This window comes from Octopus sinensis, linkage group LG2, assembly GCF_006345805.1.
Source record: "Octopus sinensis linkage group LG2, ASM634580v1, whole genome shotgun sequence".
NCBI lineage: Eukaryota > Metazoa > Mollusca > Cephalopoda > Octopoda > Octopodidae > Octopus > Octopus sinensis.
Genome location: NC_042998.1, coordinates 197,294,935 through 197,310,392, shown reverse-complemented (window position 1 = coordinate 197,310,392; position 15,458 = coordinate 197,294,935). Strand labels below are relative to the sequence as shown.

Genomic DNA, 15,458 nt, shown 5'->3' with positions numbered 1-15,458 from the left:
ACAGCAACTTATTCAATTCTCTATTCACACACTACAGAAGCCCCTACGTAAATCTGGAATAGTACAGGGTGAAACCTGACAAACATTCTACTCTACTACATTCTTAACAGAAGCACATAAAAGGCACCATCTGAACGTGGTCGATGCCAGTGCCCCCTGGCTGGCTCCTGTGCCAGTGACACCTAAAAAGCACCATCTGAACATGGTTGATGCCAGCGCCCCCTCACTGGCTCTTGTGCCAGTGGCACGTAAAAAACACCATCTGAATGTCGTCGGTGCCAGTGCCCTTTGACTGGCTCCCATACCGGTGGCATGTAAAAAGCACCCACTACACTCAGAGTGGTTGGCGTTAGGAAGGGCATCCAGCTGTAGAAACTTTGCCAGCTCAGACTGGAGCCTGGTGTGACCCCCTGGCTTTCCAGTCCTCGGTCAGACTGTCCAACTCATGCTAGCATAGAAAGTGGACGTTAAACGATGATGATATACAACAAGCTTCTTTCAGTTTCCATCTACCAAATCCACTCACAAGGCTTTGGTTGGCCAGAGGCTATAGTAGAAGACACTTGCCTAAAGTACCATACAGTGGGACTGAACCTGGAACCATGTAGTTGAGAAGCAAGCTACTTACTACACAGCCACTCGTATACCTATAATGCCTCTAACAGGTCTTTCATGATACCCTTAAAGCCAGGAGCTTTGCAACTGAGAAAAGGAAGCCACAAATGTGTCTTTTTTTGCTTGTCCTAATTGTTTTTCTTGTCCGCCTTTGTATCATCTATCTGTCCGAATGTATTGTCTTCTATTGCGTCTTTGTTCCATTTATATACATATAATTATACATACATGTACACACACACTGACACAGAAAGAGAAGCAAAGTATTCACATAGATATATATCCATAGATGAGTAAATTTGAATACTCTCCTTAGTATCAATGTATATATGTGATAATTAGGAATGAAAAAAATAGTATACTGACTTTGGGCTGAACATTAGTTTCTTGTCTTCAGGATACCATTCTGGTCTGGAATATTTCATGTATGATTTCATCTGAGATTTCTGAGCAAGATAATCACTGGATAATAAAATCAAAATCACAAGAGTTATTTCACTCTGATAATCTTTATATATAAAAGTGAGGTTGTGTGCTGTCTGTCTCCTACGATTTAGATTCCTAACTACTCCCACATTTTGCGGTGCAGTTTAACCAAAACCGGGTATCTTATAGTCGTGATTTATATCGAGCCCTTCTGGGTATTAGCATGAGTCTACGATTTAAAAAAAAATTTACCATCATTTTTTTCCATTTTAATGCATTTTTTCTGCTATTATATAAGGGAAGTAACTCTCTAAAAATCTCTACAATGAGCCAACGATTTTTTGTTCAATTTAGCATCATTTTTTCGCTATTATATAAGGGAAGTAACTCTAAAAATCTCTACAATGAGCCGACGATTTTAAAAAAAATTTACCATCATTTTCTTTCCATTTTTAATGCATTTTTTGGCTATAACTCTCTAAAAATGCTTATATAGTTATTTCCCTTACAAACCCAAGCAACGCCGGGCGATACTGCTAGTTAGATAGAATGGATGACATCCATTACTTCATGTCATCATAGAAATGGGTTTTGGTTTGTTTGCTCCTTGCACATTAAATGTTGGATGTGATTCAACATCCTGGAGACAATCCCTCTAGAATGGTTTTGTCATGTTCTACAAAATTTATGACCAATGCTCCATCTATCAATCACTACCAACTGAAACGAATCACCTCATCTCTATCACTCCTTAATTGGAACTAATGACCTTTCCCCCCACTTATCTCTCCTTACTGTTTAGAACTTCACATATTTCTGGATATTTGATTCCTACTTAAGCGGTAATTCTGACCCCCAACCCTTCAACTTATATCAACCAACAGTTCAGAGAAAGCTACAGCTGGCCATTGTTAACGTACACAGAATATCATTTACTGACATAAAACCGGTGTTGTATCTCTTGCAAATATACATATCTCTCAATGATTCAAGCCATCTAGTTTCACATAGGTACCATAATGTTCATAAACTAATTAGTGTTTTTGGTAACTTTTAATATGAGGTAACTTTCTCTATGAAAATTACTATTTCCAAATCTCACAACGAGAGATATTCAGCAATGGTATTTTGGAGTAAAGATTGTTTATCAACATAACATGTCTCTTGCCGAACAATTATTCTGTGCTGATGAAGGGAAATAACCTAAAAATCACGATATACGGATATTGTTTTGAGCTGAGTTGGGGTGCTAGATTCCCTTGTTCGAAAATATAAGGACACAGATCGTGTCATATAGCCAGCTGGAGATGATGTCTCCTGTGGCTAAATTACAGTAACATTCGTCCTAAACCAGGACTAACATGTTATGTTGGCAAACAATCTTTACTCCAAAGTACTGTTGGTGAACATCTCTCGTTGTGATGTTTAAAAATAGTAATTTTCTAATTTATAGATCAGTGACTAGTTGTCACTTTGAAAACTATATATTTTGAACAGGAGTTTGGCAGCGCCACCTATAGCCAAACAATTATTCTGTGCTGATGAAGGGAAATAACCCAGAAATAGCGGTACCCGGATATTGTTTTGAGCTGAGTGGGGATGCTACATTCCCTTGCTTGAAAATATAAGAACACAGATCGTGTCGTTTAGCCAGCTGGAGATGATGTCTCCTGGGGCTAAATTACAGCAACATTCGTCCTAAACCAGGACTGCCATGTTATGTTGGCAAACAATCTTTACCCCAACTTTCTCTAAGTCTGTAATCTGATATTCAATCCAATTTACTGTTTCAGTTATTTAATTTCTTGAACCATCCTACAGAACTGTGATGCATAACAATGAAAGAAAAATAATGCATGCTAATTAAATATTAATCACTTTAATGTCATGGACCACCACATAATCACAAAGGATAGTTTGAAGCTAACAAGATATGTCAGTTTCAAATCTTATTCAGCTAACATCTACACATCATCTATTTATTGATCCATGCTCTCAACATGCAGACACTATGTATCTTATCAACATATGCCTATATATGTTTCTTTACTACCCACAAAGGGCTAAACACAGAGTGGACAAACAAGGACAGACGAACGGGTTAAGTCGATTACATCGACCCCAGTGTGTAACTGGTACTTAATTTATCGACCCCGAAAGGATGAAAGGCAAAGTCAACCTCGGCGGAATTCGAACTCAGAACATAGCAACGGGCGAAATACCGCGAAGTACTTCCCCCGGCGTGCTAACATCTCTGCCAGCTCGCCTATATGCCTATATAGTCTACATCAATATACTATCAACATCTACACACTATCTCTCTATACAGTTAACGTCTATACACACCACACATGCATAAAATCAACAGCTACTCACCGTGTCTATCTATAAAGTCAACATCTACATAGATAGATAGATAGGGTATAGATGTTTACTATATAGATAGTAAACATCTGCACCCTATCTATCTATGAAATTAACATTTACACACTATCTGTCAACAACTGGTCAACAGGTACTACAAAAATCATATCAAATACAAGATCTTGAAATATCACCCACCTCTGCCTCCGATAAGCATTAAACTTTTTTGACACGAACAGGTTATAATACTGAGGAGGAGCAGCCGAAATTTTCTGCTGAAAAAGAAAATATAGAGAATATTACTTTTATTGTGTTCATCGATATGGGATTAACTATTTCTCCATCAGACTTCAATTTTTCACATAAGAGAACATTATTGATTATAACTTGAAATACTTGACTGAAATCTGAGATTATCTGATTTAATATCTCCTATCAATCTGAAACCTGTAGAGCCGTCTTGGAAAACTGAATCTGGACAAGAAGTTGGTTTCATTATGTTCCAAGTGCATGGAAGAAAAGATTGAGCAAACGGTTTAATTTGGGATTTGGTCAGTGGAAAAAAGACTTGGTATATCAGATGGATTAGGGGAGAGTTTAGTAATTCAGAGAAGGTAAGTTTTATTTACAAAGAGATGCAAATGGCAGATCTTTATGTAACAGCAAAATATATTCTCCCTCAGAGCAGCCAACTGGCTTCCGTGCCGGTGGCACGTAAAAGGGCACCATTCGAGCGTGATCGTTACCAATGTCACCTTACTGGCACCTGTGCCAGTGGCATGTGTAAAAAGATTCGAGCAAGGTCATTGCCAGTACCACCTGACTGGCCCCCATGCCAGTGGCACGTAAAAAGCACCCACTACACTCTTGGAGTGGTTGGCATTAGGAAGGGCATCCAGCTGTAGGAACTCTGCCAGATCAAGATTGGAGCCTGGTCCAGCCATCTGGTTCGCCAGCCCTCAGTCAAAATCGTCCAACCCATGCTAGCATGGAAAGCGGACGTTAAACGATGATGATGATGTTGAGTGCTGTTCAGTATAAAATTATCTCATTTGTAGCTCTACTTGCTTTTACAAAATCAAGAAGAATTTTAAGAAAATTCATAAAGTAATAAGAAAGCTATAGCACAATTTCCAAGAAAACTGGTCTCCAACAAAACTCCAAAACGCCAAACATATATTCTTCCCTGTGATACTTATAAAGGCATTCTGTTGAATGAAGCTGTGGTTTGTTTGAGAAACCACTGCAATGAAAGGGTGTAAACTTTCTTGGTGGCACCATCACACACAACTGTCATGCTTTAAATAAAATATCCTGAATGAATGAGATTTTGGGGCCTATATCATCATCGTTTAACATCCGCTTTCCATGCTAGCATGGGTTGGACGGTTCAACTGGGGTCTGGGAATCCAGAAGGCTGCACCAGGCCCAGTCTGATCTGGCAGTGTTTCTACAGCTGGATGCCCTTCCTAATGCCAACCACTCCGTGAGTGTAGTGGGTGCTTTTTACGTGCCACCAGCACAGGTGCCAGACGAGGCTGGCAAACAGCCACCCACGATCGGACGGTGCTTTTTATGTGCCACCGGCACAGAGACCAGATGAAGCTGGCGGCCGAATATCGAAATTTTATTTAATTGAATATGTATTTTTAAAGTATTTGTTAACGACGATATTTTTATCAGGAGCAGACGTTATTGACCCCTCGAAAATCTTTGTACACAAAGCACAATAAACTCCTCTACTCCAATCAAGTAAAGTTTCTTTAATTTTTATAATCTTCATAAACAAAATATTAACATGCTTATTTACTTTTCACAGAAATTCAAAAATTGTTATTCCACTTTGCAACACTTCAGATGATGTAAGACGTTGAGAAACGAAACAGGACAGTGTGCAGCATATCTTTAAGTGGAAGACCAGTAGGATAAAACTGTATGCTGAGTCACAGCTTAGATTATTTTAACTTAAATTATTAAGTCCCGAACACTATTAATTTCATTTCTACAGAGCACACAACAAAAAGACATTTAAGGATAAAATTCACGAAAGCAAACCTTACTTCTCTGGGCATGGATACATTGAAACTCCGACATCTGGCAGCTGACTTGGCAGACATCCATAAAATTATTAACCATCTTACTAACAATAACTCTGAGCACCTTTTCAAACTCCACCTGTCTAACACCAGTGGACATGTTTACAAAGTCAGAAAACAGCACAGCTCCTTCCATGACTTTCGGGAACATTTTTTCACGCTAAGAGTTGCTGAAGCATGGAACAAACTGCCGGCATCAGTTGTTAGTTGTCGGAGCACAGCATCCTTCAAAACTTCCATGCTTCCTGAGATTCACCAGCACTACACCTGATTTTCTCCCCTCCATACACACGCAAGCATGTATCTGACTCATACACTTTTCACTTCCCAGACATTTGTACATTACTGCATATGCTTTATACGCACTTTTGACAAGTTGTGGTGCACCTGAACACTCTTTTACTTGTTTCAGTCATTTGACTGCGGCCATGCTGGAGCACCACCTTTAGTCGAGCAAATCGACCCCGGGACTTATTCTTTGTAAGCCCAGTACTTATTCTATCGGTCTCTTTTGCCGAACCGCTAAGTGACAACATCGGTTGTCAAGCAATGCTAGGGAGACTAACACAGACACAAACATACACACACACACACATATATATATACAACAGGCTTCTTTCAGTTTCCATCTACCAAATCCACTCACAAGGCTTTGGTCGGCCCGGGGCTATAGCAGAAGACACTTGCCCACGCAGTGGGACTGAATCCGGAACCATGTGGTTGGTAAGCAAGCTACTTACCACACAGCCACTCCTGCTCCTGTATACAATAATTTCATTATTATTATTATTTTAAAAATCTATCTTAACAACGGTAAAGGTATATAAAACACCACAAAAACGACCTAAAGAAACTGAAAAAAACCTTAATGTGTATTTCAATAGATATTCTGTTGTATTTTAGTTTCTCGGTTTTATTTTATCTCTATAGTACTCTATTTTATTTGATCTTTCTTACCTTATGTCAAGAATAAGTAATCGGGTATCGATGTAAGGGAGGCAAATCTTGTTCAACAGTTGATGGAAATTTTGACAATTTTATTGGAGAAACTTGTCTCTTTTGAAATTAAGTTTCTAAATCTCTTCACTTTTCTGTCTAGGTATTTAAATATTCAGTCTTAAATCTTTTACTTGATTAAATCTTTCACTCAGTTACATTCTACAGCCCACTGGCTCTGCTATAAGGATCCTTGCTCTTCTGTGAGCCATAGTATATTGAAACCCGTTCTGCCTCACCACAAAAAGGACTTCATCCAATCTTTCTTTCCAAAAGACACAACTGCGAAATTTTATCATTGCTTACATTCTCCTTTGATAATACAAAATATATAAAGCTGAAGTTGTCTGTGTATGGCAGGTTTGGTAGCCTTCAACTAACACTATCTCCTCTGAGACCCTGCGGCACAAGTTGACCAAAATTGAGAGTACGATAGAAGAAGCCTTGCTCTTCCTTCCATAGAAGAAAAAATTCAAATCAGACCATGTTAACACCAAAAATTATTTACATCAAAAAGGTACTCTTTTTCTATGAAAATCCCTATTTTTGACTGCTGTGTCATCATTTTTCGGTGTATTTCAACCAGGAAAATGTTCACTTAAAGAGAATAACAAGCTACATAATGCAAAATTTTTACTTTTCAAAAATTCCAATTCTAAAGGGTCGAAAACAAACCCGAGCAATGCCAGGCGATACTGCTAGTACAAGATATATGAAAATCACAGGAGGTGATTTGCAACGAGAATGAGATTAGAGTTTCTTATGGTTTATTGTGTAACTTGTGTTCAGCTCTGATCGGACGGATCCAAGGCAGTGCAGATTATTCAAACGAGTAATCACAATGATATATTCACTTGTTGTGTCTGGGGAGAGTCATTTTCTTTTACTGCCTTATAATGTAACACACTCACCTGTAAAATTTCCACTTATTTCTTATTTTTATTGTCCTAAAATTTTCGTTGCGTCTTGCAACCTTTTCAATAGTTTTGACTCTCTATTGAAAAGGTTGCAAGACGCAACAAAAATTTTAGGACAATAAAAATAAGAAAAAAGTGGGAAGTTTACCGGTGAGTGTGTTACATTATAAGGCAGTAAAAGAAAATGACTTTCCCCATACACAACAGAATATGCTTCAACACACGAACTCATATAAAGAATCTTGCAAACCAAATCCAAAAACGAGATATATTCACTGTTGTAGATATAAAATGTCACTTCCTGCCAACGAATTATATTGCACATTCTGGTATGCAGGGACGGATCACAGAGTGTGCAGTGAATGGGCAACACTATACACTGTTATTCAATTCTAGAATGGCTTTGATGGCTGCTACAGTTTGAATAATTTTAAGGCACATTTTTTAAAGTCAAATGGCTTGACCGGCCACTGACAGCTCAACAATCAATAGGGATAGCTTTCTTGCTTTACTGACACAAAATGAGGCCCGTGATCACTCAGGTATCAAAGGTTTGAACTCATACCACTTGAACTATTACATCACTGTCACAGTTAATATTCATCATCATCATCGTTTAATGTCCGTTTTCCGCACTAGCACAGGTTGGACGGTTCGACCAGGGTCTGGGAAGCCAGGAGGCTGCACCAGGCTCCAGTCTGATCTGGCAGTGTTTCTACAGCTGGATGCCCTTCCTAACGCCAACCACTCCGCAAGTGTAGTGGGTGCTTTTTACGTGCCACCTGCACAGGTGCCAGGGGAGTCTGGCATCGGCCACGATCGGTTGGTGCTTTTAACGTGCCACCGGCACAGAAGCCAGTCGAGGCAGCACTGGCATCGGCCACGTTTTTATGTGCCACCGGCACAGAAGCCAATCGAGTCGGGGCTGGCACTGGTTTCGAATTTTGGCACAAGGCCAGCAATTTCTGGGGACCAGACAAGTTGATCACATCGACCTCAGTATGCAACTGGTACTTTTATTTTATCCATCCTGAAAGGATAAAAGGCAAAATTTGCCAATGTTCTGTGAATTTGCCAATGTTCTGTGAATTTGCCAATGTTCTGTGCCGTGAGGACAAAAGACTGGAGGTGTTTTGTTGCAAGACAGTGTTTGAGAGAGAATCGTGATGTGGTAGGAGAGAAGTGTGTTCGCATGGAAGATGGTTCACTTGCGCTAAATGAGGATGCGAAGAGAGAGGTTTGGAGATGCCACTATGAAAGGTTGCTGAATGAAGAAAATGAATGGGATAAGAGAGTCTGCCGAATGTTGACCCAACAGAGGGACCAGCTATCCGAGTTGATAGTTCTGTGGTAGCTAAGGCAATTAGAAGCATGAAGACAGGGAAAGCCCCAGGCCCATCAGGAATCACTGCAGAGATGCTCAAAATGTCTGGTAGTGTCGGCTAAGCCTAGTCACCCATATAGTTAATCAGGTGATACACAAAGGGGTCATACCCAATGACTGGTGTAGCAGTATAATAGTCAACTGCTACAAAGGTAAAGGTGATGCCCTAGATACAAATAACTACAGAGGTATCAAGCTGTTGGACCAGGTGATGAAGGTTACGGAGAGGGTCATAGCCCAACTAATTAGAGAGAGAGTTAGTTTAGATGAGATGCAGTTGGGTTTGTGCCAGGGAAAAGTACTACTGATGCTATATTCCTGGTAAGGCAGCTGCAGGAGAAATACCTAGCCAAAGATAAGCCCCTGTACCTGGCTTTTGTTGACATGGAGAAAGCCTTCGACAGGGTCCCCCGATCCCTTATCTGGTGGGCAATGAGAAAACTAGGGATAGATGAATGGTTAGTGAGAGCTGTGCGGGCCATGTATAGGGACGCCGCTAGTAGGGTGAGGGTTGGAAATGAGTACAGTGAAGAATTCCGGGTAGAGGTAGGGGTCCACCAAGGCTCAGTACTCAGCCCCCTCCTATTTATCATAGTCCTCCAGGCAATAACGGAGGAATTCAAGACAGGATGCCCTTGGGAGCTCCTCTATGCTGATGACCTTGCTCTAATTGCTGAGTCGCTATCAGAACTGGAGGAGAAGTTTCAGGTGTGGAAACAAGGATTAGAATCGAAGGCCTCAGAGTCAATCTAGCTAAAACCAAAGTCGTAATCAGTAGGAAGGTAGACAAATCACAAACACCTTCAGGTAGATGGCCCTGCTCGATCTGTAGAAAAGGTGTAGGTAGAAACTCTATAAGATGCACCAAGTGTAAGCTATGGACACATAAGAGATGCAGCAATGTCAAAGGAAGGCTAACTAGGAAGATGGTTTTTGTATGTGGCAGATGCTCAGGAACAATAACAACTGAAAATGCTCTGAGACCAACTTCCGTCACTTTCCAGGGAGAAAAACTAGAAATAGTTGATAGTTTCCGTTACCTAGGTGACCAAGTCAGCAGCGGGGTGGGTGTGCTGAAAGTGTAACTGCTAGAGTAAGAATAGCTTGGGCAAAGTTCAGAGAGCTCTTACCTCTGCTGGTGACAAAAGGCTCTCGCACAGAGTGAAAGGCAGACTATGATGCGTGTGTACGAACAGCCATGCTACATGGCAGTGAAACATGGGCCGTGACTGCTGAGGATATGCGTAAGCTCGCTAGAAATGAAGCCAGTATGCTCCGATGGATGTGTAATGCCGGTACTCACACTCGGCAGAGTGTAAGTACCTTGAGAGAAAAGCTGGACCTAAGAAGCATCAGTTGTGGTGTGCAAGAGAGACGTTTGCACTGGTATGGTCATGTGGCGAGAATGGATGAAGATAGTTGTGTGAAAAAGTGCCACACCCTAGCGGTTGAGGGAACCTGTGGAAGAGGCAGACCCAGGAAACCTGGGACGAGGTGGTGAAGCACGACCTTCGAACTTTAGGTCTCACTGAGGAAATGACTAGAGACCGAGACCTCTGGAAGTGTGCTGTGCGCGAGAAGACCCGGCAGGACAAGTGAGTCCACAACCCGTGGCCTTCTACATGGGATGGAGCCAGCCTACGTATGCATACCTTCCCTTCTTGGGACACAAAACTCTACTTGTGAAGACGTGTTGAGGCAAGTGAGGATCAGAATCGAAATCGATCAATGGAAATTGCGGATGTGCTACCAGTGCCGGTGGCATGTCGAAACTCTGCTTGTGAAGACCCATTGAGGCAAGTGAGGATCAGAATCGAAATCGATCAATGGAAATCGATCAATGGAAATTGCAGATGTGTTACCAGTGCCGGTGGCATGTAAGAGAACTTTCCGTTTCGCGACCGTTGCCAGCACCGCCCCGTTTCGTGTCCGTTGCCAGCCTCGCCTGGCCCTCGTGCCGGTGGCACATAAAAAGCACCATCCGTTCGTGGCCGTTTGCCAGCTCTGTCTGGCACCAGTGCGGGTGGCACGTAAAAGCACCCACTACACTCACGGAGTGGTTGGCGTTAGGAAGGGCATCCAGCCGTAGAAACACTGCCAGAGTTGACTGGGCCTGATGAAGCCTTCTGGCTTCACAGACCCCAGTAGAACCGTCCAACCCATGCTAGCATGGAAAACGGACGCTAAATGATGATGATGATGATGATGAACTACAGCAGAATTTGAACTCAGAACATAAGGACAAACGAAATTCTGCTAAGTATTTTGCCCTGCATGCTAATGGTTCCACCAGCTGGCTACCATAAACTGCCACAGTTAATATTACAAAACCTCAACATTAGGTGCAGGAGTGGCTGTGTGGTAAGTAGCTTGCTTACCAACCACATGGTTCCGGGTTCAGTCCCACTGCGTGGCACCTTGGGCAAATGTCTTCTACGTACGTATGACCATGTCAACACTCCTGCTTGGCGTTGTTTATCGTTCCCCAAATTACCATCAGGACACACAGCTTTGCAATATCCTCCGAGCTGCTGCCAGGAAAACAGCCACTTATGTTTTTATTGCAGGTGATTTCAATCATACTGAGATCAATTGGGAAACCTTCCATTGGCCACAGAGTGCAAACGATTTTGTTGAGCTTGTACTGGACTCAAACTGGTCACAAGTAGTCACCTCTCCAACAAGAGGCGACAACACCTTGGACCTGCTCTTCACCACAACTCCTGAAGCGGTTATCAATTGCACTACGGAGGAACCTCTAGGCGACTCTGATCATGCTATGATCATCGCCAATCTGGCTCTTGCGGGCAACAACAAAAACCTGAACCATCTCCAATCTGCTTCCTTCAATTGGAAGAGAGCAGATTGGAACCTGTACCACACTGAACTACAGCACCCAAACTGGCATGAATTCTACAACTCTGGAGATGTGAATACTATACTCCAGAGTGTCCTGGACTCAATATGGGCAGCATGTGCAGCATCAGTGCCACGTAAACAGAAAAAGAAGAACCGCCCCAAAAGGGCAATTTGGGAAACTTCAGCGGTCCGACTTGCCAGGAAGGAACGTCGGACTGCTGAACGGGAATACAAGTTGCATAAATCAGACACCAACAGGAAGAAGCGGAATAAATCTTCCAACCATCTCAAGCAAGTGACAAAAAAAGCAGTGCTTGAATTTGAACAGTGCATAGCAGCCAATCCTGACAGCAAGGTTTTCTGGAAATATGTGCATTCAAAGCAGAGACCTCACTCTCCAGTGGGCCCTCTTCGCAACCCTCACACAAACCAGATCACTGACGACCCCAAGGAATGCGCAGAACTCATTGCCGAGTGCTATGCAAACATATTCACTGTTGAAAGTCAAAATGTACCATCTTCACCATCACTAACAGCAAATTCCATAACAACTATGGAATTTACACCTGCAATGCTGCGACGTCACCTTCAAAATAAGCGCAACTATGCCTCCCCTGGTCTCGATGGAGTTACATACCTGCTTCTCAAACGTGGCAGGTACTTCCTTTTACACCAGCTTTCTATTTTCTTCCAGTACTGTCAACAATGGTGCTACTCCGGAGCAGTGGAAAACTGCCAGTGTCATTCCTCTGTTCAAAAAGAGCGACCACACATCACCTGTCAACTATCGCCCAGTCAGTCTCACTAGCTGTATTGCAAAACTGATGGAATCGTGTGTCAGAGAAACACTCTGGAACTTCTGGAGCTCTCACAGTCTCATCCGACCCTCACAATATGGATTTGTCCCTAACTCCAGCTGCAGTGATCAGCTTGTCAAGTTCCTTGAGGACATTACTCAGATCACTGACAGTGGCTCATGGGTGGATGTTGTCTACCTTGACTTTGCTAAGGCTTTCAACTCTGTGCCACACAAAAGGCTTATGGTGAAACTCTCTGCAGTGGGTGTGAGGGATGACCTTTTTAACTGGTTGAAATCCTTCATTCTCAGCCGAAAGGAGGTAGTCACAGTTCTAGGACAGCATTCTACACCATATGAGATGTCATCGGGTGTACCACAGGGATCTGTCCTTGGTCCCTTCTTGTTTGTGGCATACATTAATGACATAGATGCCAATTTAAAGAATGCCACAGTATTGAAATATGCAGACGACATCAAGCTGTACCTTGAAATCAAGAGGACAGATCCTGATGTCTACAACTCTTTCCTGCAATCAGCCCTAGACACAATGTAGCAATGGATCACAGACTGGCAACTGAAACTGGCTGTGGACAAGTGTACCACCATGCATTTTGGGAGAAAAAACCCTGCGTCCACATACTCCCTCCACAACACTGATATCAAGAAATCCTCTTGCGAGCGTGACCTAGGCATCACTGTCAGCAGTGATTTGCGTTGGACAAAGCATATCTCTAAAATTGTCAAGAAGGCCGAGGGTGTCTTGGCGTCACTCAGCAAGACTTTTGTTAGCCGTTCTCCAGCCATCTATTTAAAACTGTATACAGCTATGGTACGACCACAGTTGGAATTCGCATCATCAGTTTGGAACCCCTATCTTGCTCAGAACATTGACCTCCTGGAATCTGTCCAGAGACGTGCAACCAAACGTATACCCTCCATCAGACACCTACCATACTCTGAGCGCCTTGTTTCCCTGGGCATGGATTCACTGAAGCTCCGGCGTCTGGTGATGGACTTGGTAAACACCCACAAAGTTATCAACCACCTTACCAACAACAACACTGAACACCTTTTTGATCTCTATGTGTCTAACACACGTGGACATGCCTACAAAGTCAGAAAGCAACACAGCTCCCATGACTTTCGGAAACATTTTTTCACGCTCAGAGTCGCTGAAGCATGGAATAAACTGCCTGCGTCAGTTGTTGACTGCCATGACACTGCATCCTTTAAGGCCCTCATGCTTTCCGAAATCCGCCGAAACTACACCTGATTATATATACACTTTAGATGAGTTGTAGTGCACCTGAGCACTGTACACAATTATTATTATTATTATTATTATAGCCTTGGGCCGACCAAAGCCTTGTGAGTGGATTTGGTAAACGGAAACTGAAAGAAGCCCGTCGTATATATGTGCATATATATATATGTTTGCGTATATGTTTGTGTGTCTGTGTTTGTCCCCCTAGCATTGCTTGACAACCGATGCTGGTGTGTTTATGTCCCCGTCACTTAGCGGTTCAGCAAAAGAGACCGATAGAATAAGTACTGGGCTTACAAAAGAATAAGTCCCGGGGTCGAGCTGCAAGACTAAAGGCGGTGCTCCAGCATGGCCGCAGTCAAATGACTGAAACAAGTAAAAGAGTAAAAGAGTAAAGAGATTATATGTCAACTAAAGTCTCTGATCAATTTTAGTTGCTATTAAGTAAGCTGAGAATAATTATTAGTACGTGACTGTACTTACTGGTTGTTTGATCTCACTCTTTGATGCATATTTACTATCAACAGCTTTTCCTGAATCTCTGATCGTTGGCAAGCATTTTGTGTACCTCATATGTTCCACAGTTTCTGTTGGGCGTTTTTCTTGAACTATAAGAAGCAAGCATACATAATACATAAAGTTATGAAATACATTCCAGAAGGTTTGAGACTTTTTTTTAGGAGAAACAGTTATAGCTGTCTTAGATTATTGTAATTTTAGTATATCATTATTACTATTATATTACGGAGATGTACTTGCATAGCGAGTGGCTTGATCTGAGATTGTATACTGGAACGAAAACAATTGCAGCGTGGAAGGTTGTTTATAAGCCATTTAAGAAACACACAAAAACCGTTAGATTTACTTCAACATTTAAGTTTAATTTGTCAAAATATTTTCGTCGCTTTAAGACCGTGACCTGTTCCCTGACAAAAATCCGTGCTGCATTTCGGAATTTTGTCAGTGAACAGGTCATGGTCTCAAAGCGACGAAAATATTTTGGCAAATTAAACTTAAATGTTGAAGTGAATCGAACGGCTTTTGTGTGATTCTTAAATGGCTTATTAACACCTTCCACACTGCAATTGTTTCTTTCTTATTACTCGACTTATTCTGCAGTAATGTACGAATGTCTGGGAAGTGAACAGTGTATGAGTCAGATACATGCTTGCGTGTGTATGGAGGGGAGAAAATCAGGTGTAGTATTGGCGAATCTCAGGAAGCATGGAAGTTTTGAAGGATCCAGTGCTCCGACAACTAACAACTGATGCTGGCAGTTTGTTCCATGCTTCAGCAACTCTTAGCGTGAAAAATATTTTTGTCGCTTTGAGACTGCGACCTGTTCACTGACAAAACTTTGTACTGCATTATTATTATATATCTAATTTTAGTACATTATTATTATATATCTAATAAGCTGACCTGCTAACTTTTATTCCAGATTGAAGGAAACGGCTGTAACAGAACTTTGAACACTCTCTGCAAAACACTGTTTGTCGCAGCTGACTAGTTTGTAGAATGTAGTCAGGATATGAACACAATTTGGAAGAGGACTATGCAATAAAATCTCTTGTCAAATTGGGCAAAAACACAACTAAAACTTATGGAATGTTCCATATTGTTTATTGATGAACTTGTGTGAGCCAAGCATCTGTTTTTCGCTGGTGCAGTAGAGGGGAGGGACATCGAAACATCAGAGCTCATCATCATCGTTTAACGTCCGTTTTCCGTGCTAGCA

At 41.8% G+C, this 15,458-nt stretch overlaps 1 protein-coding gene across 1 annotated transcript in view; it reads right to left on the bottom strand.

The window, feature by feature from the left end:
- LOC118762224 (trichohyalin-like) overlaps positions 1-15,458 on the bottom strand; it is a 236,536-nt gene that overhangs the window by 1,164 nt on the left and 219,914 nt on the right. The window contains exons 27-29 of the mRNA XM_036500774.1: positions 14,204-14,328; positions 3,604-3,680; positions 982-1,077 (exon numbers count right to left, since the gene is read on the bottom strand). Coding sequence (XP_036356667.1) covers positions 982-1,077; positions 3,604-3,680; positions 14,204-14,328 — 298 coding nt within the window. The remainder of the gene's footprint in view (positions 1-981; positions 1,078-3,603; positions 3,681-14,203; positions 14,329-15,458) is intronic.